Genomic DNA, 25,581 nt, shown 5'->3' on the forward strand with positions numbered 1-25,581 from the left:
ATATTACTGTGATAAAGACAGGTGATAAGAGGGTTGGATAAAAAAAAAAAAAAAACAAGACACAAGTTTTGGTACAGATATGATCTGATAATCAGACTGTTTGGCTCCAACCACTGTTAGTAGTTACTGCCGTGTTAACCTCAACCCCACAGAAGCTGTGTCATTGGTATGCAGATTTTAATCAATCAGTGGATCAAATGATGGTAATGATGGTGTTGTTTATAGTCAGCCATGCCATGCAAGAACTTTATATAGTTATTACTTAAATCAGGAAATTGGTGATCAAAGAAGACATGTAAACAAAGCCCCCACGAAGAGCGTTGGGTTTTGAAGCCAATTTTACAAAGTGGCCAAAAGTTCTATACACTTACAATGGAATAGAGATATCTGTAAATCGTTTTTTTGAGCAATTAACAATTACTTTTAACTTCACCAAGTTTATGTCTTCAAATTGTCTTATTTGTACAAAAACTCAAATATATTTAATTTACTATCATAGAGGACAAAAAAATAGTAAATATTACAGATTTGAAATGTTGAAACAAGTTAATTTTTTCTAACAGGAACAAAACTTTATAAAACATGATCATTTTTAGGAATAAATGCAGTAGGACGCAGATGGGAACACAAATGGAGACTTTGCTGCATTGTTTCTCGCCATCTCTCTTTCCCACTGACTCTCATTAACACATCTGTCTCTCTCCTACACACACAGACACACACTCACACACACTTGAACATATAAACATATAAGTACAGTCTGGAGTGATGCGCTGGAATGTGGAGGTAGAGGGAATCAGGCTGGAAGCTTCTATAATTAGAGGTGCATTCAGGAGCCATACTGCTGAGTTGTTGAATGTTTAATGTCGGGACTGCAGGCGTTACAGTTGCAAAGAGCAAAACCTCTGAGCCCCTCCTCACACACACACATTCCCATAACACCCCCTCACTCACACACACCCACAAAGGCCTGCACAGAGATGGAGGTGAGCAGCAGTAACAGTAGTAAACTGGATGAGTGGATTCAGGTTTCAGAAAGGAAACAGCAGCACAATACACGGACACACACACACACAGTACCGCTGACAACTGAGCGTGTAATTCCCAGCTATTGTCTGTAACTTGAAGCACACACTGACACGGGAACTTAAACCTCCTTTGGATGAGGTAATGGTCAAACACATCTGACGAGAGAGAGAGGAACTGCTCCCGATATGGACTGAGAGTGTTCAACCTCGCATCAACTGCAAAATATGCTGGTTTGTTTCACTGGAATTTGGTTGAGATCACTGCCTTTGTTTGGCTATAATCACCTCCAAAACACCACATACAACATATATCTTTCAGAAGATTCAATTTATCAATCAATAGTAACAAGCCTTTGAAAATATGGTTCGATAAATGCTAGTATTTTGTGCTATAACTGACAGATTTTAAAGGTTATGCAAGGATAGGCCCCTCCATTTTAGCTACCCTCTCCAGCACAGCTATACCGGTCTTATTATTTTTATTATTATTATTTATGAGGTTTCCTCCTGTCAGCTGTATGTGCAGTTTCTGGCAGAATGTTGCCAATACAAAAGGAAAATAAACAATACCCAGGGTTCAAGGTTAGTTCAGTGTGCCACTCTTAAAGGGTAACTTCTGTATTTTTCAACCTCCATCATTTTTGCATGTTTTTGTGTCTAAGTAAGTAATGGAGACAACAATTTTTTAAATATTGATCCAATATTGAAAGAGGGCGCTGCAGCGAAACAGGCTGCAATGTAATCCCTATGGGCAATTGTGCGTGGTCGATTTCTGTCCACTAAAACTATGTGTTTTAGGCACTGACAGGCTCAGATTGTTATTATAGCTGTCTGAGAGCATTATGAAAAGGATCCCTATGGATCAAAACCATGGAAAAATAGGGTCCGCGTTCATAAATACCGACGTTTCCCTTTGAACCAGACCAGCTCACAGTAGCATTCACAAACAAACCTTTGTTTATATTTTTAAAAGGAATATGGTTCAGCTACTTGGCTAATTCTCAAGTTTAGGTTATAGTGCAGCCAATTCTGTATTTCTGAGACGGATGCCAACATGTTAGGGATAGCTGAACAATGCACAAGCTGATATTCATAAACGCATAACATAAGCAAAAAAATTTTTAATAAAACAACAGTATTGAATTTGGTTTTAAATGAAGAGTGACTCCTTACGTCTGAAATATAATTTGTAGGCCGGGGCATCTCTGTAGCACCACAGTGTTTCATTTATAACAGTATGACATATTTTACCTTTGTAGCTCCTGCAGTTTGGACATTACACTTGGCCATATTGCAATTTCAAGGATATTTCGATTCATTGTGCAGCCCTGCTTCAGATTGTATCAGCTAACATGGTCGGTCATAAAAGAGCATTTACAACTTCTCTTCAAATGGTCAAAACTTTCTGCCTCGCTTGTGCAGCTCACTTACATCCAAAACAAATAACAATTATTTGCTGTTTCCCTCAGTTCTGCTTTAGATTCACACACTTGTCATATGTTAAATCTGAACAAATCCAACACTTCAGATCTGCGTCTAGAAAAAATATTAAAGTGGATACCAGAGCACAAAGAATGGCTCATTATCACCTATCATAGTTGAGCAGATTCCTACACATTAATGGGTATATAATTAAAGTCTGAAATATTTAATACAACCTCTGTTTTTATAGACTAATGCTGGCTGTTGTTCACATGGAGTATTAGTGCTTTTACAGCCCCAATATTCAGACAAAACCCTAATTTTGCAAGCTGTCTCTTCACCAAAGCTACCAAAACATTACAATGCTGGAAAATTTTACACCTTCTCCACCTCGGTCACAAAATCTATCCTAAAACACAGATACATGACCAAAATATACGCTACAAACAGAATTCCAGTGAGGAGTGTTAATGTACCTTTATAACACCCTCTCTAACAGTATCATGACATCTCCTCTGTTCTGAGCTCTACTGCTTTGTTTGCCTAGCTCTCTTTCTTAAATTCAAATTTCTTATAATTTTTTTTTCTTTCTCCAAAGGAAAATACAGCATGTCCTCAGCCCATAGACTGACCAGGGAGTGGCAGAGCAACCGTTTTAAAAAAATAAAGGGGAAAGGATTTTAACTCTGAGACATTCTGGATGACTTGGACAATGGAGCTGAAGACATTTTGGGGGTTTTTTTTTTATAGTTTATGATTATTTCCAGACATGCAGCAGCACTGAGACTGGATTACATGTAACATGAGATTGTGCCTCCCTGTCATGATAATTTGGGTGGTTCTGGTCTGAGTTGACCCTTCTGACTGGCAGATACAGACAATCTGTCATGCCTGCAAATAATCATACATATAACAACAGTAATTAAAGGGTTCGTGGTGGCACACTCCCTTTGAGGTCGCCGTTTTTCTTTGTATCTGTAGAAGCAGTAGAGCTCAGTGAATCCATGAAACACAGCTCATACAGCGGAGGTGGGTTCACTGCCGGGCACTTACCCTGCTCAGCACCGGATCTCTTCGACAGGAGAGGCTGGGGAGCGATGCGACGGCGACTCCGGCTCCTATCTTGGCTCCCTCCTTGCGTTGCTGTATAGACAGTCCTCCGTTACCGTGTCCACCTCTCCTCCTCTCGTGCTCGGGGGCTCCTGGCAGGTGACGGCGGCCTCTAGTCTTCCTGCGCCCCGGGAACGCAGCGCAGAAACTCTGTGTAATCTCCGCAGCTCGCTCCGCTCTGCTTCTCTCTCTCTCTCTCTCTCTCTCCCTCTCGCTGCTCCGCCGCCTTCGCCGTTGCCCTCTGACGTCATGAAGGAAAGCCCCGGTCGGTGACGTCACGCCGCTGAAAACACGGAAACCCCACCCCGTGTCGTTCCCGCCCCTCGGAGCTTCATTACTGTAAATCCAAAACGTGTTTTCGTGGAACACTTGTGTTTTTATCACTGCACTTATCAACAATATGACTCTGCTTTGTTTTCTTAGACAGACAATAGTGGGTTATCTGTAACCTCATCATCAGCCTCATCATCCTGTTTGTCTGCAAGGCTCCAAGTTCAGATGTGCCTACATCAGTAAACCTCCAGTGGTAGAAGTAGGTTAGCCTACTCAAGCATGACGTTAAAGGTCCTCTTTGTAGGATTTAGGGGAACATAATGGCAGAAATGGTATATAATATTCATAACTATGTTTTCCTTAGAGTATAATCACTTGACAATAAAAATAGTGCTTTTGTTATCTTAGAATTTGCTGTTTATACCTACAGAGTCCGACATTGTTCTACAGTAGCCCAGAACAGTCAAACCAACACAAGCTCTACATAGAGTCGTTCATATTTTTGCCAAGTAGTAACCTCCAGGACTAAAAAATGAAGCTGACGTGGAGGTGCCATAAACTGCAGTTCCTCTAATGGCCACTTGAGGCTGGCTCTAACAGTGAGTAAATCCTCATAGACTATAAAAAATAATAGACATAGCTAAAGTGATGTCACCCATTGGTCTTTGGACTCCCGTTTTTAAGTCTTGAGTCTGGCATTACGTCTGTCGCCATCTTGGATTTCTGGAGCCAGAAGTGACCATATTTGGATGAGAGGGTGGAGCTGTGGAGGAGCAAAGGGTGGATCTTACTGAGAAGCAGAGGACACTATCAGCAGACAGTCTGTCATTTAAAGCAGCCCGCCCTTAAATATGCGTTACTTCAAGCCTTAATAAAATGTAAACAATTCAGTCTTATAAAAATTCACCCACCATACAATTGTCATTAACAGTGAAATTATCCATGGAGACTAAAACAGTTTTTTGTACCAGGTTGTAAACATGTTTATTTCTGCTGTAAAGGTGGACCTATGGAGACTCACTCTTGGTGCCAGGCTCAGGTGGCCATGAGAGAAGCTGCAGTTTTTGGCACTTTTGTATTGGCTTTATTTTTCAGCCCCGGAGGTTGCTGCTTGGTCATTCCGTATGGACCTAATGTTAAAATGCCCAACTTTACAGCAGAAATAAACATGTCTACAGCCTGGTATGCTTTCACTGACAGGCAGTTTGCTTATAGTGTCCTTGACTCCACCCCTCACTCCTCCACAGTGCCAGTCTCTGCCCAAATATGGTCACTCCTGGCTCCAAAAAAAACAAGATGGCAACAGCTGTAATGCCGAACTCGAGACTTCAGAACCGGAGTTCACAAACCATTGGATGATGTCACTGTGGCTAGGTCCTTCTTTTGATACAGTCAAAGGTTTTTCTCTGTTTGACACACTGGAGACGTTTCAGTTGGTTGTAATCAATCTGCTAGATACCACTAAATCCTACAAACTAGCCCTTTCATGTATAGTGGTCACTACAGTGGACAGATATTTAAAAGCCATTTAATTGTATATGCATGGGTTTTGATGCTATAATTGCATTTAAGGCACTAGAGTGGACCCTTGTGCGTCATGCTATACACTGCCACCCATTGGGCAGGTGCTGTCAGTGCAACCCAAATCTCTCAAAACCAAGATGGCCGACAGAATGCAAGAAATGTTGTGCAGCTCAAGAATATCTTGCCAATCCTTCAATAATAGGAGACCCTGGTAAATATATATATATATATATATATATATATATATATATATATATATATATATATATATATATTTTTTTTTTTATTTTTTTTTTTTTTTTAATATCAAGTAATATTTAAGGAGTAATACTGTCGCTAAATCTTCCAGGTATTCATTTTATTTACAGTTTTTGTAACAGAAACAATATTTTGACGATATTTTTGCAGAAAATGTTCATCGAAAAAAATGATATCGTTCACTAAGAGGAGGTGGGGGGGGGGGGGGTGAAGAGGACAGGACGGAGGAGTAGAAAGAGAGAGAGGAGATGCTGAGGAGTCAGGAGCAGAGTTCAATGCTTTTGCATGGCATTGAACAGTATATGAACGTATATGTGACCTCACTACTTTAACAGCATTAAAATATATTTTTTATAGTTCCACATGAGATATAGCATTTTTAAAACTGGCTTGTATTTCTTCAGTTGAAAACTTAAACGCATGCTGTCTAACTGAGTGGACATGTAGAACTGTTAAAAAATGAACTTCATAATTTACTTTTTCATGCCCGAAGAGGAATAAAACACTCAAGAAAAAAATCATGCATAAAAGGGCTAGATCCATATTCACAAAGCTTCTTAGTACAAAGAGTTGCCCCTAGTGATGAAATTCTTGGAATTATTTTCTATGAATTTCCTCTTAAAGTTAAGACTAGGTCCTGGTAAAAATAAGCTATTTACAAAGCATCTTAGCTCTTTAAAGAGCTCCTAAGGTGAAAAGCATCAAGAGTAGAGAGGAGGAGTTTTAAGATGCTTAAGAGTTTTTTAAGAAGAGATGAAAGAAAGACAGAGAGGTAGGACAGATATTCTCCACATGCTGAATGAGGGTGAAATAATGAAATGCTAGAGATAAGACCTTGCAGGGGAAATGTTTGTGGCCTATCTAATTAGAGATGCATGCTCATATCCAAGCCAACATAATGACACAATAACGCCAGAAATAAAGTGATCACAACACTAAGATATTTGGCAAGTGGAAAAATGCAACAGTGAAACAGTGTTGACTTGGCTTTGTCTCAACTTTTGATCAGCAGTGATCAAACTAATAATTTCAGTTTCATATTGTGATGGAGTCTGTTTCATTTCCACTGGGCGTCCACACCTCGCAGGCTCACAAAAGGACAACCAATCATACCTTTTAAAAGAACGCATTGTACCTTGCAACAGAGTCAACCACACCTCAGAACTGTTTAATAACATTCCAAAACCTCTCCTGGCTCCCTGACTCCTGGATAGAAATTTTAAGGCTAAATTAGGAACTTAACTGTCCTCAGAATGTTTGGGAATACAGTCCTAATCCTTTCAGGTAGGTCTGCTTCTACTTTGAGTATTCCTATATTTGGCTGCTTGATATCTCACAATGTTTTAGAAGCATATAATTTAGCCAACTTATTTAACAGCTTTAGTTACTTTTCAGATTTTATGTGAACTAGATTACCACCTCGCGGTTGCATGATTCCACCAACCAGTGGAGTTACAGTTCACATCCGTGTCTCTCCAGACTCATATGTAGCGTGACAGCTTCAAATATGGATATTACTGTAAAGAAGCTACAAATACTGTGACATGGCAGCACAGAAGATCCTAACGATCAGAACAGTTTCAAGATTGGAGTCACCAATTCAGTATCTGACCAAATGTCTCCCCCACTTCTTTAGTAATAGCCAGGAAAAAGTATTTGCAGAACATTGTGATGTCAGAGTGTAGCTGACCTTTGAACCTTTGAATATAAAATGTCATGTCATCATTTTATCCTATTAGACATGTGTGAAATTTTGTCAAAATAAGTGTATAGGTCACAGTGACCTTTGACCACCAAAATCTAAGCACTTCGTTGAGTCCAAGTGGTGGTTTCTGCCAAATTTGAAGCAATCACCTCAGGGTGTTCTTGAGATATCACATTCACAAGAATAAGATGAAGGGACACACAATCCAACATATTGCTTCCAGCCATAGCTGTTGCCGTACATCACATAGCCTTCACATACATCACTACAGGTCACCTGCCTTAAAAGGCATCAGGCATTACGATGGGCGTGATATCCCATAGTATATGTGTTGTAGTGAGTGAATCGACTGAAAGGGAACAATGAACTATGTGCAGGCCTACAATTAAAGATTTTTTTCTAATTTCTAAATAGTTAAGGCTGTCCCACCAGTTAAAAATAACAATAGCCCACAATTAACTTGAGAAATGATTCACAAGTTAATTAACACAAAGTGAGATCCAGTCAGAAGTGGTGCCTTGAGACACGTGGAGACGCCTTTTATTGTCACTTGTAAACAAACAGAGAGAGCTGTCCACTTTCAGACAAATGTTGATTACAAGTGTAAACAGGCTCTAACATTTATCTACAGCTGCTTTTCTGAAACATGTAGTTTGCGCAGTGGGAGAGTACAGCGAAAAAATGGAACACAATGTGCACAAAATGTGCAGATTGTAGGAAAGCATATTTATTAGAAGGATAAACATGAGGAATATGACAACTACGAGCCCCACTGCACCGCAACATTAGCGTTAACTTATAAAAAGTCTAAGCATTCCCTCTATTTTCTGATCCCCCCTCCCTCGCCTGTCCACCCACCCGAGATCTTTTGCCAAATCCAATCCGTCGCCTCGTTGGGAATGTAGCAGCTCAGCATTCAACCAGCTGGAAGAGAGAGGAGAGAGATGGGAAGAAAGTTTTTGGTGAATTACAGAGAAAACGAAAGAAGCCATGACTAATAACACTTTTTTGGTCATTTAAATGCTGAACCTGTCAAAACCAATGGACGAAAAAATTAGCCCTGTCCATCTCTGAGAGTAATTAGGGCACCAGCATTCACTTTAAAGTACACATTTAAAAGTCACATTCATTTAGGGCTGAACAAAACAAACAGCTGTCAGGCTTCAATTTTAAATCTATACATTCACAGCTTTCAAAAAAGTGACAAATAAAAAGGAAGTAAGGCATCACTGAGCACAAGATAGAATATTCAGGGAAATTTAGCATGAAATTGTCTCAAGCTGAATAAGAGACAGAAGTCTGCCTGCTAGGGCCTGCTGAACATCTGCTATTGTTTTTCATCACAGCAACCCCTGAGAGAATACACACATCAGTATTCAAGGGAAAGTGCAGGTGACACAGTCTGCATGCAAGATGTTTCCACTGAACACAAACACCAAGTCTGCAGAGCTGAGGAGGAAACTAATAGGTCAAGGAGGAAGTGAGGATTCAAGGGCGAAGCCAGATGTCACAGGAGTGCTCAGAAGCCGATATACAGGATTTGGGGGGGGCGCAAAAAAACACATTACTCCTGTTCAAAATTCAGGATTTTTTTTTAACACAACTCCCATGATGCAAGTATCAAGAATATCTGGAACTAAACATAGTAAGGAAGTACTCTGAGTACACACCTACTGAACAAAAAAGAGGGTAAAAAGAGACCTCTGGGAGCAGCACAAACAAAAGCCCAAATTCAAAACATTTCCGAGAAGGACTTCATCCTGAAGGTTTGAGAGACCAACGTCCTTCAGCTCTTCTCTTTGATGCAGTTCACTTCACAAAAACTGTGACGTCAGCACACAAAACTTCCATTTTTAACTTTCAATGTCCCCGATGGAAAAAATAAAAGTATGTTTATCCAACTGGTCTCTGAACTGATGTAAAAAAAAAAAACAAAACCACAATTAAAAAAACAAACCACATTTCTCAATGTTAGAACGCACACTTCACATTAGGTACAGGGAACTTAAAGGGGACCTATTATGCTTTTCCGTATTCTGTGTCTCATACATGATGTTACAATGAAGAATGTTCATATTAAACATGGCCAAAGTCCTAAATAATGAGGTAAATGTATGTAAAACTTAAACCTGTGAAACCTCAGGCTTTAGACCATTCTGAATACCCTGTTTCCAACCTTTTTTTCTACTGTGGTTACAGTATGACATTGATGTGTGATGGATTTCTTTATGAGGTCATCTGCTCCAGACATGCTACTGCGAGCCTATACTACATGTAGTCACATGTAACGTCAAGGAAACATGTAAACTCTGTAGCTAATCTCTTCCCAATTTCGGATCATATTCCTGCTGAAACATGTCCCGATGTGAGAAGAGGCTTTTATTGGTGATTTTTCACGAGAGAAAGTGTGGCTATACTTCTACACAGTCATTCTCCAGCTGCAATGACTGTGCAAAGACACCGAGATACACAAGTCCCAGAAACGCTGACCAATTAGAGCAGACTTAGCTTTTTGGGATGGGGGCTTAAAGAGACAGGCACAGCAACGGAGCATCTCAGACAGAGGGTGAACACAGGTGTTCCAGCACAGACAGTCTGAGGAAAATTAAATGTTTTTTGGCCATTAAAGCACATAAACATGTTCAAGTAGAAACCTTAAATACAAGTATGAAGTAAAAATTTGCATAACAGGTCCTCGTTAATCTAAAAAAAAAGTGCTTGTACTTCAATAAGTGTTCCATATTTCAAAACAACCGAGAAATTTAGCTTCTCAGAAATAGTTTGCTCATTATAAATTCCAAAGAAGACAGACTGAAAGTTGCACACATCACTAAGAGGAAAATGACAGCAGCGTGTTACAACCAAAACTTGTGATGCTGCTGAGCAAACGTCACACACCATTTAGGTCAACAGGAAGGATGCAGCTACCGGGGACGGGGTGTCAGCCACAATCTGACACTACCTCCTGCTCCCTGGGGTCTTTATCAGCAGGTCTACTAGCAGTTTACTATCAACCTCAGCATATTGGGTGCCAGGGCTTTCTGTTCTGCTATGCTTGTCCCTCCCATCTGTAGACTGGACTCAATTACAGAATTCAATACTGCTCTCAAAACCCATATTCTACAAGAATGCATCACCCCCAAAATGAGCATTTGTGTATCAGTTACCGACTGTGTTACGTTGAATGCGAATTGTGCGAACGAAGAATCCAAAAATAAGAGGCAAACATTCTTCATGAACTGAAGTAAAGCAGGTCCACATTTAACGACAGCAAAACTATATTAAAACACCCATTTCCAAACTCTCACACAACTTGTGAAGCATAATCCAAGCCTCATTTATGCAGTCATGTGCTTGGTGCTTCCCAAACATGCATTTTTCCCAAAAGATTAGAATAAAAAACACTTCTGCCGACAAGTAACGTATGAGCTTTCCTTAAGCAGTGTTCAAACGTACAGGCGGCCAACACATGCTGCTCAGCAATTCACGAGACTGTTTGTACTGAGACGTTTTAAATAACAATGTATTAGTGAAAATATGTGTGTTTGGGAAGTACTGAGCATACAACCAGATAAATGAGACTTGGATTATACTGCATGAATTGTGTGAGACTTTGTTAACAGATGTTAATTCTGAACCCTTTTAATTCAATTCATTAAGAATTTTCTCAGTTTTGGATTCTTCGTTCACCATGGAGGCATGACAGAAAAATGTGTTTTTCACCAATTCAAGGCCTGAGTAACTGTTACACAATAATATATTATTAATACAGGGCAGCACGGTGGTACAGTGGTTAGCACTGTTGCCTTACAGCAAGAGGATCCAGGTTAGAACACACCAGCCAGTGCGGGCCCCTATGTGTGGACTTGTGTTCTCCCCGTGTCAGAATGGGTTTTCTCCGAGTACTCCGGCTTCTTCCCACAGTCCAAAGACATGCAGGTTAATTGGTGACTCTAAATTGTCCGTAGGTGTGAATGTGAGCATGAATGGTTGTCATTCTCTATGTGTCAGCTCTGTGATAGTCTGGTGACAATGTCAGCTGGGACAGGCTCTAGCCCCCTGCAACAAAATTAAAGTCTATTTTATAGTGACGTGCATACTGATTAAATTAATCAAATGCTGAGTTAATTGTCAACCAGTCAAATTCCAAATGTCCAAAAGAGGGAGAGCAGTACAAGTAAGAAAATGGTAAACAGTAAATGGACTGCACTTGTATAGCACGGTAACATGAATTCAAGGTCAAATGACATGACTGACTGATTTACAAATGGTCATTTTGTGGGTGAAGTATTACTTAAAAGTGATACCGATACCAACAGAGTATTTCATTTTATACCCATAATATGACTGGACTGGTGTGTAGTATAGCCATACTCTCTGATGTTTTAGTAGCAAATGGGCATGCTTTGCAGACTCCATCAAATACACTGCATTACACTTCACCACACTACAAACTGTATGGATTGTAGCTGCTGCTGCTGAGCGTAAGCTCTGAGCAACGGACAGTTGTAAGAGTCCGCCTGGCTGCACGCACAGTGACGTGCCTAGTTAACTGTTAGCATCACAAGGCTAACGTTACCTAACTGTTATTCATGAAGTACAAGCCAGAATCGTGCCGTTTTGGTGCTGCTGTTGTGCAAGCTTGTGCTAACTGGGCAGACATTGAACTGACTGTTCGCAGAGGAGAGCAGCTCTGGAGATGGCAGCAATAAAAGCGATACCCTGCCTTTGTCACGCCTTTTAATCTTGGTCCTAAAAACTGTTCTTTCAGTTTAACGACACCTAATAAAAACCAATAGCTCTGGTTGTCTCTCAGTGAAAAAAATTAAAACCAGGTAAGGAATGTTACAGGCCACTGAAAATGACTAGCAGGTTGGACCATGTGTGTCTGATGCCTGTGATGTGTTTTCACCTTTAAGCGATTGAAAGAGAAGGCAATGCAGCTGATAGGAAAAAAACAGGAGATCTACAGTACGTGCAAGAGAATCAGAGACTAAGGAAGAGAAAAGGGCAAAGTCATCGATTAAACAAGAGCGAACTTGTCCAGCGAAGGCAAACAATATGCAACAAACGTCAATATTTCCAAACAGCTTCTGGTGAAAAGCATCTCTAGAAACGTGCGTGGCATTCTGCTCTACTAAATGTCAAAACATTAACTCTTATTTCTACACTGCATGAAAGGCAGAAGCAGTAGCGTAGTGATAAGCGGCAGTTTGTTTTGTGGGTATTGATCAGGTGTTCTCTTTCAGGCTTTGTGATGAAGAGTAGCAAAAATACATCTTTAAATCCTTTCTGTTTCTACAACAGGGATCACACTGGTGAAACACTCTGATTTTCTTCAAGTGACGATATATCGAGTCTCCATCTTCCACGGTTACATGTTGCGAAGTTACATTTTGTTGCCGCTGTGACATTTGATCAACTCTTGTATAATCACCACCACTGAAGGGGAAAGCATTGGAGAGGATACGGGAAGGATGGAAAGGGGTTTTTAAATGAAGAACACTTGGTCTTTACAGGCGACAGCACGGGCGGGGATTTCCGTGGCAGCGGAGAAGGCAGCTACGATGGAGGCAAAGACGACGCTTGGGCTCAGGGCAGCGTTGACAGCTGTGTGCAGGCCCTTGGCTTTGTAGTAGTTCACCAGAGGGACAGTCTGCCGATGGTAAGCTTCCAGACGGGACTTCAACGTCTTCTCATTGTCGTCGCTGCGGCGGATGAGTGGCTCGCCTGTCAGCTGTGTGCAGACAAGAGAGAAAACAGATGAAAGGGACAAAAAAGAAAACAGACAAAGCGTTGTTGTACAGGTTTTACCATCTCAGTCTTAACTCATGTCTACAATCAGGTCAGTGCTCTTCTGGTTTCATGCAGCAACCTAATAAGTGTCATTGAATCCCTCTCACTTTGCCTTGCTCACTTTGTGCTCAACTGAAAGTCGTCTTTGTGTTCGACAACAAAACAGGAGCTTTTGGAAATCACAGCCTTCTTCCTATGTCAGAGGGATTGTGTGTCGCTGCGTGGTGCTTTGTTTGAAAATGACCCACACATGTACACTAAGAGTGAAAGAGACACTAAGAGTGATCTGCACTTGGGTTGAGCCAAAGATTCAGATGAAACAAGTATTCCGTACAAATAATGTACTTTTTATGGTACGAGTATCATCTTAGTAAAATGAGTCCAGATCCATACTAGTGATGAAGGAAAATCCACAACTGGGTAGCAAAAATGATCTGAAGCTCGATCCTGAAATTGTTCTGTAAATACTTTTATAATTAATAATAAATATAGCAACTTCTTGCTCATAATAACTTCTAGTTAGGTTCCACCATTTCCACTTGCAACACTACCCATTCCAAATACAGATACATTTACAGTTTTAGGGAGGTAATTAAGTTCACTGAACAGGTGCAGATACAGGTAATGGTGTAATCAATCATCTCTAATTGGCACCAAACCTTGCCATGTATATCCCGCATATAAATCTGATCCGTATGGCCAAGATATCATGACCATGACCATCTATGACCATTACAATATTTGTTCACTTTAATATATGATTCATAGTAGTTGCACAGAGTTTTACTTTTGGGAAAAAGAGGGCACTGGTATCTGATCTGTGCTCCATCAGCAGATACTCTGAGTTTAAATATCTGAGTTGAAAAAATTTAGGTCAGTTCATCCTTTACATTAAGGGGCCATGTCCGCTTAAGAGTTTCCTGAGGCCAGTGTATTTCTTTAATTCTTTGCAATGGGGAGCCCTACATATTCACGATATGTAACAAAGGCCTGCAGCATGTCGAGGTGCTGAGCGCTGCACACTTGACATTTTTCTCAGCGCCAAGAACTGAAAGTAAAAAATGTTAAATTTTGAGTAAAACACTACACTTCTCACTATCACTTTTTACCCAGCAGATCAATTACAGTGGAAGGGCGGGACAAATAACAACTGTCACATCTTACATATACAAATGCTGAACAACAACAACAACGATGGAGGAGAAAGGTATTCATACACTGTATAAATATTAATATTATTCCTCTAATGAACTCACACAGAGCAGCGGGTCTGTCCTCTCTCCCTACATGCTTCAGCCTTCCCTTCATTCAGAGCTGCTACTCTACCTCGCGCCAACATTTTTACTTCCGTGGATATTCTGTCTCATAGCAACCAGACACAAGCAAAGCATCTCAGGTGGAAAAACGCTGCGCCTGCAAAGCACTCTAAAACCCTCTCAGCTGAGTGTTTCCTAAGGAACACCTGGGCCCGTATTCACAAAGATTCTCAGAGTCCTCTCAGAGAGCTCCTAACTTAACCTAAAAATTCCTAGCAAGGAATCTTAGCTTAAGAGTGATTCAGGAAGTTTCTGAGAGCACCTCTGAGCAAGGAGGGGACAGAAACGTTTATCTTAGTGAGGAGGTGTAGTTGACCCCATTGCTAGGTATGACGCAGTCTTCTAAAAGCTGTGATTGGTTGTTACAAAAAGGAAAAAAGAAAAAAACAAAACAAAAACAAATGCACTCCTAGTAATGAGTGGACATTGAAATCAACCAATCATAGAACTTAGACTGTATTAAGAAATGTGTAATCGTGAAAATAATTTTATGTCATGATGACGAAACTCAGCAAAATTAAATTAATTATTACACAGCTTCAAAATGTCTGAACGTACCTCATTCACATGCCGATTATTGATTTGCTTATTGTTATGTTTACTCGCCATGCTGGTAATTTTACTACTTAATCTATTTGATATTAATGGTGGAAGCAGACTCAGCTGTCAGCAATTACTGTGATTGCTGGCCTCCTTGTAAAAAGCGGTCTGATTTGGCAGAATGACCAAAACAACGAATGAAATGGGAAAAAAAAAGAACGAGAAAGCCGAACTGGACAGAAGAGCAGTGCCTGCTGTTGGCACAGCTCATGGAGGAGAACAAAGGATTTTTAAGAGGGAAATTCGGTCCCGGGATCACGGCACAAGGGAAGAGGCAGACTTGGGAGTGCATTGCCCGACAAATCAATGCGTCGTTCCCTCTCCTTTTACACACAAGCGATGAGTGTGAGAAGCACTGATACGTGCTGCAATCCAAAGCAGGCGTTGTTGCGTTACTACGCTGGGTGGGAAAAGTAAGCTTATCCCTGATGAGGTCAACCACAAACATTATCCCAGCACAATCACGTCTTATTAAATCACTGTCGTTCAATATACGGAGAATATCTCTCCTTCCTCTCTGTCTTTCCGCCATCTTCTCTGTTTAAGACACTCTTGGGCTTCTTAAAAGTCCTCCTCCCTCCTCTTAACAGTTTTTCACCTTAGGAGCTCTCTTAAGGCCTAAGATGCTTTGTGAATAACTTTTATCTTACCAAGGGAAAATTCTAATAAAAATCTTAGAATTCGAGGAATTCTTAGATTTTTCTTAGAATGACATCACTAAGAGCTACTTTTAGTCTTAGGATTCTTTGTGAATACAGGCCCTGGTGTTTTTGGTCGAGGGAAAAAAAAATGCTTAGATGGACACTAGATGGTCACGACCCCTAAGGGTCCCATTTTAATGGTGGTGCAATGACCAGCACAGAACTCTATCCTGAAACAGATCCAGCAACATTCCTATGTTAGCTACTGAGGTTGGGCAATATCTACCAAACTGGCACATGATAATGTCCACAGGGATATTATTGTCGGTAAATGGGGATGGTCACGATGACGGCGACAAACTCGGTCACTAAAAAGGTACTACTTCCCCTTTCTGGCAGGTCATCTGGTAAATAATTTAGAATTGTTACTTTTTAAGTACCCAATAAATGACATCAGTGCCATGGACACACCCAGTAATAAATTGAGTCTGTCGACAAACATCTAAACAACAACTTTAATATTTGACCTTCGCTGTGCTTAATTTGATAAAAGTGTAACATTTCTTCTGGCATTGGCATTTGAAAAACTGCTGGAAACCCTCATTCATTGTCACCTTGTAAAAACTTTTAGTCTCATCAATAAATCAATCAACCTCCCACTTCAAGGCCAAATTGTCTCTCTCCACGGAACGCCACCACCAAACAGAAATCTTCTCTCAAGGAGAGAACACAACAAAACATTAAAAAGACGCCTTCTCTAACTCTGAGTCTCTTCATGTACATCTGCTTCTTTGTGAGGTATCCAGATTTAATAAGATTTAATGATCATGGCTTTTGACCAGAAACATCTCCATGAATTTAATTAGCAACTACCGAACATTTTATACATTCAGTTTGCGTCAAAGCACTTCAGTCTGAAGCTGGCTGATTGTCACAGATTTCTAGCTTGGCATTGAGTTTAGGTAGGTGGCAGTTTAGCCAAAAGTGGTTTCTAAGTGGGTTGGTAGTGAAACTACTTACGTCATCCTTCATGGGCTCTTTGGGGGGGTTGAACTCCTCGTGGTAGGAGCGGCCACTTGGCTGATGAATTAGTCTGGGGAAATGGAGGGGAGACGGTGAGATGAGGAGGAGGAGGAAAGGACAAGGACGGAAAAGAAATCAGAGTGAGAGCAGAGGAAGACAGATGAGGGTTAGACAGCCACAGTGACTCACTAACTACTTAACTGTCCTTTTCACATCCCACATGCTGCCCTTGTCCTACTTGGACTTGAAAAGGCAGCAGCCGGCCTCCTCCTCCTCACAAAAGGACCCCCGTCGACAGAAAGATGGCTCTTTGCAAACTGTTTCTTTTATTCAATGTGGCGCATGTATAACATCGAGTGGTTATTGTGAGGAAAGGAGGACAAACTGTGTGCTGTAATAACAAACACTAACAAAAGATTTCAGAACACACAATTTCTGAAAGCGCCAACATGTGAAGGTCTCCGAGAGCACGTCTGTCTGTGCAATGTGTGGGTCAGCTTCAAATCAGAGCGCAGCGTGTTAAATTAAACTGTTTCAAAGCAGTTATGTAAATAACCATTTTTTGCACAGTGGAGGCAGAAGAGCTGGAAGCTCACCAGGAAACAACAAGACAGTTTAATTGAATCATAAAACTTTCTCTGCAGGCCTCAACCTGTAGAGCTTACGTAAATGAATCTGTGTCAGGTCAGAACAGGAACTGGCACAGTGGCATTTATCAGTAGTGCTGTAAGCTTACTGATGTAGGGACTACCTGCGGGCTGTGCAGTGGTTACTATTGGTTGTGGCTTTTTTTTTTCACTAGTGGCAGAACCGAGACAAAGAGGAAAGGCCAGCTGATGTTTCAGATTTTAATGAATTAATGTATTTAACCTAAACACAATGCTAGGACTCATAGATTATGAGTTTATTGCTTTATATTCCTAATGAATAAAATGAAAAAATGAATATGTCACTAATGAATTGCAGCTTCATTGGTGTCGCTTTGGAGACTCATAAAGAGCAGCATTTCTGAGCAGCTGTAACACTCAGTCCAAATCACCGGGGACAGACTTGTCCACTTTCAAGGATTCAACCAGCGACCTTCCAGCTGCAGGATGCTCTCAAACCCCCTAAGGCCACCTTCTTTGTTAATCGCATGCTTTCCCGCTCCACTTCTCTCCAGCATTATCTCACTTTCCCAGACTCTTCTGCTCACATGAATCAATCTACCTGCCCGGGTGGATTTAACATGCAGACAGAATGAGGAGCCTCGAAGCAAAAAGGAAAAAGCACCATCCTGAGAACTTAAAAACCTCTGTTGTGGCTGGGAAATAAAACAGATTGGATCCTTTTCTCTGGTCTTGAATAATTAATTCTCTCTCCTACCTGCCACAGATCCTGCGGACCAACAGAGAGTCATCAACAGCGAACTCGATCACAGAGTCCAGCTGCTCGTGTCTCTTGTCCAACAAGTTGTCCAGCTGCAAGAGACAAACACAGAGGGATCAAACAAAGACACGACTGATATCTAATGTTCAGTATAAAAACACTCATCCTTTCTTGTCCTCTAACTTTTTTCTGATATAATGACTCAGACTAAATAAAAACATAAGCTTTCATCAGCAACATCACACTTTCCTTCTTACTTAAAGGGAAAATGGAGCCTTAATTTGCAACATATTATAAGATCATACTTTAGCTGCACCACACCGGTAAGGTAAGACAACACGTTTACATGTCGTTTTCTATATGTTCTCTGACATTTATCCTAACGATATGAGGCGGTCTTTGTGAAAAAAAAAAAAGCTTGTTTAGTGGACTAACTTTGCACTTGAAAGGATGCCTGTTCAATTAAGTTTTAACAGGTCTGACGCTACGGCTGTATCTAGGCTAACATACTAACTATTATCTGTATGTCACTAGTCACTTGAACCAAATTTAGGACGATAGGAGATGGGTTGAAATAAACCAAAGTGTTAGAAGATGAATATACATTTCTTAAAAAAAAAAAAAAAAACATTAACAAATTTAATTTAATATTTTAATGTTTTTAATCCTCCGACTGTTGACTTTGTGTGTCAGCTCTGTCTTCTGCATTAGCTGGAATACGAGAGTCGTCTCAATCAGATGTGTTAATAACAGGCAAGTTAACTGTGGAGATGTGCTGCTCAATCCAAAGAGTAGTCAATTAAATTGTATTTCCTGAATTCATTTAGATTTAAAATACATTATCTTAGCTTCACGTGTATAAAATGTCCCAAAATGACCACTTTAAACACACTATTTGAGCAGCTCATAGTTATTACAGGATTTGTAGTTTTGTGTCAGGCCATGGGTCTTGTGTTGGCACGTTGGGTTGCAGAACTAACTTGTTATATGTGTGGTAGGTGGGGCATCTGCTGCATTGCATATCGCAGTTTCCAGTTTGGGAGGTGAACTTGAAAACAGACCCATGTAGGACTCTGATACAAACATGCACTAGCATGCATTCTCAGCCGTACCACCTTACCAGAGCAAACCACAGAGAAGCTCAGATAACAACACATATAGAGGGAGCGTGACTTTATTCTCTGCACAGGACGCCATTACTCCACTATAGCTTTACATAGCAAATAGTGGTTTGCTGCTATATAATGTTCTGAATGTCGCATACAGAACCTTGAAGTAAAAAATGCAGCTTTCTTGTTTGATGTAACAGGAAAAACATACAAAGTGATACATCCGAGTAGCTTCTCCCTAAGCTGTGCTGTTATTGTGAACAGTGACAGTAAAGTAATCACTGCACAGTCTTAAAGGATTAGCTTGACAGTTTAAGAAATGGAACTATTTACTTCCTTGTAGAGAGTAAGATGAGACGATCGATATCACTCTCATGTGGACTGAGTACCGAGCTAGAGCCAGGAATTAACTAAGCTTAGCACAAAGACTACAGACAGGATGGAATAGCTAGCCTGGCTCTGTCCGTAAGACACCTAACAGAATCTCTAAAACTCATGATGATAACATGTTGCATCTTGTTTGTTTAGTCTGTACACAAACCAAAAACAACAACTTGTGGTTTTACATGGAGTTATATACTGGATCTATTTCCCTCTGGACACAGTGATTTCCTGTTTGTTTGTCTGGGAAGAATTACCTATTTTCCAAAAGGCCAAACTCTCCTTGAACTCATTTAATAGTAGCAAAAAGTGACCGCGTCAAATTAAATCCTCACCATCTCAGCTTGTTTGACTGTGCGAGGGAATCCGTCCAACAGGAAGCCGTTCCTGCAGGCTGGTGTGTCCAAGTTCTTCTCGATGAGCTCCACAACCATCTCATCACTGACCTGTCAGTGAATAAAACGTAATCATTCCCTCATCCAGTTATTCACACTGTAATCTGCCGTATCCTGCACAGCAACAGCTCTGCACAAGAGCCAGAAAACAACATGCTGACAGTGTTCAACTGTTTCAGAGACATGTGATTTCTTCACAGTGATTAAATAGGAGACATTTTGTATAGAGAACAGAAAACAGATTCTTTCATGCAGCGGATGCTCAAAAACATCAGCAAACACAGCGACAAACAGCTGTGAGAAAATCAGTCTCATGCTGAGACACGGAGGAGGCAACAGAGAGTTATGCAACAGTTGCATAAAGACACACACACACACACACACATACACAGAGTTCTTGATGTACACACAAATACACAGCACCACACACAATGAGATTAGAAATGTTATGAAAGGTGCCAAAAGGCAACACGTAATTATTCTCATATCAGAAGAGATGTCAAAATTTCGTCAAAACATGAAGTAGGAATGAGAGTTCTTAAAATCAAATGCATGTATGCTCAGGCTACATCCACACTAACATGCTTTCATTTTAAAACACGTAACTATTGCTATGCTAACGCCTAGCATCCACACTTCTCTGCCATTTTGGAACCCCTAAAACGGTGTTCTTTGAAAATGGTGTCAACGTCAAGTCTGACCCTGTTTTAATTTGTTGTTTGAGGTTGTGTTTTAGTCTGGATGGGCAGAAACTTTTAGAGACGATGATGCAGTCTGACACGTTTGCTTCCTGACTGGGTTCGAGGGGGTTAAAAAGGGGGTAAGTCAATTACTTGTCACTGTTGAGAGTATTACTCCGTATATGGCTGAGCTCCAACTTAAAGGAATGGAAAATTCTTGGGAAAAACCTGGTATGCTGTCTGACACTTGTTGCACTGCATGGTTGTACTTAAGGCATTTTAGCTGTAAATGTCACTGAAGACAAATAAAACAGGAGACATGTAGTCATGTGGGACCGAACGTTAGGAGCTCTAACGTCAACATGGAACCTCAGAGAGTGCTGCAGGGGCAGAGACAGAAAAATACACACAGAGGTCATGAGAAGCAGATGAGCAGAAACGTTACCAGTTTGCCAGCATCCATGGTCTCCTTGAGCCTCTTGCCGAGCTCCGAGCCTGAAGCCACCATGGCCCTCAACATGTCTCCGGTGGCCAGGTGGCAAACACAGTACTGCTCTGCTAGCCGAGGGGCCTGCAGGGAGAAAAGAGACAGATTAATGAATTATTAAAGTTTTAAATGATCACCACTGACCAGACAGACGAAGAAAGAGTTTGGCTGTGGATCCTAACTTTGTTCTACCCACTGATCTGTCAGAGAGCCAACCACCTGCATTGTTGGCTGTTAGAAACATGGAAGCAGTTTGCAGTAAATCTGGCTATGAGACCAAAAAGTTTTCAGAAGCAGGGATTTATAACTAAGCCAAGCAACCTCTCCAGAAAATTCAAAGTTATCTTATATATTACTCAACTGATAAGTCAGTTAGATATGAGGAACATCTTCTCTCTACTAATTAGGTCAAAGCTTTGTTCCTTTGTTCACATTACATGACTGACTGTCCAGGGCTGGAAACTAACTTTATTGTCCACCTGCCACACTGGCTGCCACACTAGTTTCAGCTCTCAATACAAGAATCCACACATCAAATAAATCCTAAGAGCACTTCACTAAGAACAGATGACTCAAGCCAGATCACAACACAACATGTGTTAAAGAAACAGGAGTCTGAACACACAGAGGTAATGCCAGGACACGTGTGGATGTGCACTTCAACACACGTGTGACCACTCTGAGAGGATTTCACCATGTGGCGATGTCACACGACAGAACTCAAGGAGATCACTGTGACTTTTTTTTGTGGCAACACTTCAGGTTTCTGTCTCCTACAAAGTTACAAAACAAATCATCAACCTGAATTATGTAACCATGAAACTGTATTCTAACAGGCAAAAGACAACCATGTTTTAAAGAGGGACTTACTCTATAATTATCTCCACTGTGCTGCTTGTACTGTGACTGTCTTTAGTAGATATTTTGGTGATTTTTTTTGGATAGAACATTAGTCTAATAAAAATGCATGTTAACATTTGCCAATATGTTTGGAAAATTACACAACATACTGTATATACCAACATTAAACACATAATGGAACATTCCCATTTAGCCTTTAGTTAGAGAACCAGCTGATCTAGGTGTTCCTGAAGCACTGGTCTGACCAGAACAGATTCTGGTTAACTTTCACCCCACTTTCTTTTGTATTTATGTATTTTTACATTCATATTGCTGTGAAACTACACGCCAGTACAACTATACATCTAAATCATAGTCAGATTCTCCGCCTAGCTGACTGACAGCAGCAGAGGAAGAGTTTCTTACGATAAACAGGAATGCAATTAATGTTTACTTTCATTATCAATAATCTGTTCATTATTTTTGCTCAAAAATTTAGGTGATTAAATGTGGTAAATAGCGAAAATACCCATCAGAATTTTCCAGGGGCCAAAAATTGCGTTGTTAGGTCACGCCAACAGTCTACAACACAAGAGATATTCAATTTACAATGATGGAGAACTGGTGAAAAGAATTTTCACTTGATAACTGAGGTGAAGAATTGAACAAAGACTGTTAAAACTGTTGCCTACTTTGTGATGGTTGATTAAATTGACTGAATCGATAAAACACAGTTCAGTTCACAGTAACACCAATGCTTTTGTCTTCAGGTATTTAGATTACTGTAACTCATTATCTCAAGGTCTGACACAAAAATCAATCAACTGCCTCCGACTTGTCCAAAACACCACAGCTAGGGTTCTTACAAGAACTCAAATATTCCCTATTCTCACCTCATTGCACTGATTACTCATGGTGTCCAGAATTAATATTAAAATGTTCGCTTTTAAAACAAGCAACAATTCTTGCCCCTTCTTACATCATCAACCTTCTCACCCCTTACACCAGATCTTGGTCTCCAGTGCCAGGCTTGAGACAGAGGGTAGTAGGGCATTTGTCATAAGGGCTACACAATTGTGAAAAAAACTTCCATTGTGAAACAGACAAGCTACATCAGTGTCCTCTTTTAAAAACCAATTTCAATAAAATAGCTTTTAAGAGGGGTTTTTCTTTGTGTTATATGCTTTCATTCCTTTGTTTAATCCTTTCTATTCATTGTCTTTATCTTTGTCTCTATTTCTTGGCTGCATTGATTGATCATTTATTCCAATTTGTTATTGCACCATGTGTTTTCTATTTTTGTGTCTTTGAAGCACTTTGTAAATTTGTTTTTGAGAAGTGATATATAAATGAAGATAACTTTTGTTATAATTATTATTGCACTAGAGTCTATACTTATACCTGCAATTTTTATTTTGGTAACTTCTGCTCACGGTCATACTGGTAGATATTTTAGTATATTTATATCTACCGTTTCCTATATTTCTATGAAGTTTCTGTGTATTACTTTGCACTTTGCTGCTTTTTGAACATCTGTTCCTCTCTCTGTTCTACTCCTACACTGCATATCTTTGTCTTAGTGCTCCGTGCAATGACCATTAAGTTGAATCCAATCTTATAATAAAATAACCAGACATTTGCTCTTTGCAGCATTTGGACAGTGTGGATTTACACTCTTTTCTCTGTTTCATATCCCAATAAAGTGAACAACAGTGGGGTTTTTGCTCTTTCGCCAAACAGAAAATATCACGTTAGTTTTTTAACTGTGATGAGCATGGCAAACTTCTTATAAACTGACTAAATCAAGTTATTCATTGATAAGAAAGAATAATCTTCAGAAGGACCCCTGCAACGAACCCTTTGCTCTGTGTAAGAGGCATACTAACAAAACACAACAGGTGACAGATGCTAACTTCTGACACCAGGGTTTTAAAGTAGCTAATTTCATCATCAAACATAACAAAAACTGTGTGCTTACAGACATATTTCTAACTGTCCCGGACACTAATGAGGTTGTAATAGTAGTTAACTTCATTATGAAACTGACGAACGCTTTTAAGAATAATAAAAACCCCTCTTAACAGACTCTCCAGCTGTGTTTTCCTGAGTGTTGTAGTTACAGACGGAGCCAGGTAAAGCCAGGTAGGTTAGCATTAGCATTAGCTTGTACTAACTACAGCTGACCATGCGTTGAACGCTACCAAGCTAACGGCTAACTGCTAGCTCAGTTAGCTTCTCCTACCTGAGTCCCCTTCCCGGCTCCGGGTGGTCCGAGCAGGATGGCACGGATCCCCTCCTGCACATCGGCTATCGCCTCCTTCAGCTGCGTGCTAGGTGCCATGTCTGGACCAGGAGAGCACCAGGGCAGAAACTTTATTAAAGTCTGTCTGTCTGGTCCTGATGACACTTCAGCCAAGTTGAGGCAGGAAAGGAAAACCTTTCCGCCTCCTCTCTGCTTCAACAGCTAAACCCCGCCCCACTGGAAAATACAGCATTCTGATTGGTCGCTAGACTGTTCTGTCAGGGATCTGCGCTAATTGTGTTTGTTGATTGGTTGAAATTTGTGTGACGACTCATTGTGCAACATCCGAAAAAGCTTTCACTCCGTAATGTTGAATATGTGAAGAAATGTACACTATTTTTTAATCATAAATTCGTGATTTTATTGTTGATCATGGTGTTCTTGAATTTTTTCGGTGTTACTTTTTGGTTTTCCTGTCTATCCGAATTAATAATTAATTGTATTATTATTTATTGTTAGTTTTTTCTGTATATAAATATACTTTTGTACTTATGAATAACTTTGTTTTGTCTTTTTATTATCTATATAATATTCCAATTTTTTCTCAGTCACTTTGGCGCATTTCTCAGATCAAAACTACTTGTTTAAACGCCACTGACTAGATCACTTGTGCACATCATAAAAGCAGTTTCTCATTCTTTCACTGCATATTTTCAACACATTTCTATTGGATTTTTTTTAGATGCATTAGATAAACCAGTGTTCAACCTCTTTTGTAAAATAGCTCACATGTTTTTATTTTGTGTGTGTGTGTTATGCAGTGCTGGAAAAGAGTTCAGTCATTTTCTTGACTGTATCACAATGTCATGGTCTGTCATCAGACTGCAGTGCAAACAGTAAAGGTGTAAATGTGAATCATGTCCGATCTCTTGCAATCAATCTCCCACATACAGTAATGTGTGACTTTGTACCCTACTGTTGGAACAGATAAAGGCCATAAAGAAAAAGTCTGGCCTTGTGCATTGTTATCAAAACCTTAGCCATAGTTTACATCAGAAAATACTGACAGAGTGCACTATTACACTGAACACATAACCGGGTTTTGCAGGTTATTGTGTGGTGCTGTTTGTATAAATTGTTACAACAAGAAATGCATTTATTGTTGAGTAGATGTTGAGGATGAATCAAGACAAGTACCAAAGCGACAGAGAAAAACTGTATGTAGTTGGTGTATTATCCCTTGGCACCCTGGAGGGAACAATATAAAGAAATATAAAGAAATTGACCAAATTACAGAAGTTATCTTGACTTCAAAGTTTAAATGAAAGTAGTTACTCTTGATGATGGAAGTAAAAAAAAAAAAAAGGTCGAGTGTGTAGGATT

General features: G+C 40.1%; 2 protein-coding genes across 2 annotated transcripts in view; both read right to left on the reverse strand.

The window, feature by feature from the left end:
- The window catches only part of rnf19b (ring finger protein 19B), a 48,893-nt gene extending 45,134 nt beyond the window's left edge, over positions 1–3,759 (reverse strand). The window contains exon 1 of the mRNA XM_049602974.1: positions 3,504–3,759. The gene's annotated coding sequence lies outside the window, so the exon portion shown is untranslated. The remainder of the gene's footprint in view (positions 1–3,503) is intronic.
- Positions 3,760–7,834: 4,075 nt separating this feature from the next.
- On the reverse strand, positions 7,835–24,395 carry ak2 (adenylate kinase 2). The gene is made up of 7 exons (XM_049603000.1): positions 24,199–24,395; positions 21,075–21,200; positions 19,890–20,000; positions 18,062–18,156; positions 16,694–16,766; positions 12,838–13,057; positions 7,835–8,244 (listed from the first exon to the last, which is right to left on the reverse strand). The coding sequence occupies exons 1-7, from the start codon at positions 24,295–24,297 to the stop codon at positions 8,237–8,239; spliced, it is 732 nt and encodes a 243-aa protein (XP_049458957.1). The 5' UTR covers positions 24,298–24,395; the 3' UTR covers positions 7,835–8,236.
- Between the last annotated feature and the right edge of the window lie 1,186 nt (positions 24,396–25,581).

Source organism: Epinephelus fuscoguttatus, linkage group LG17, assembly GCF_011397635.1.
Source record: "Epinephelus fuscoguttatus linkage group LG17, E.fuscoguttatus.final_Chr_v1".
Lineage (NCBI taxonomy): Eukaryota > Metazoa > Chordata > Actinopteri > Perciformes > Serranidae > Epinephelus > Epinephelus fuscoguttatus.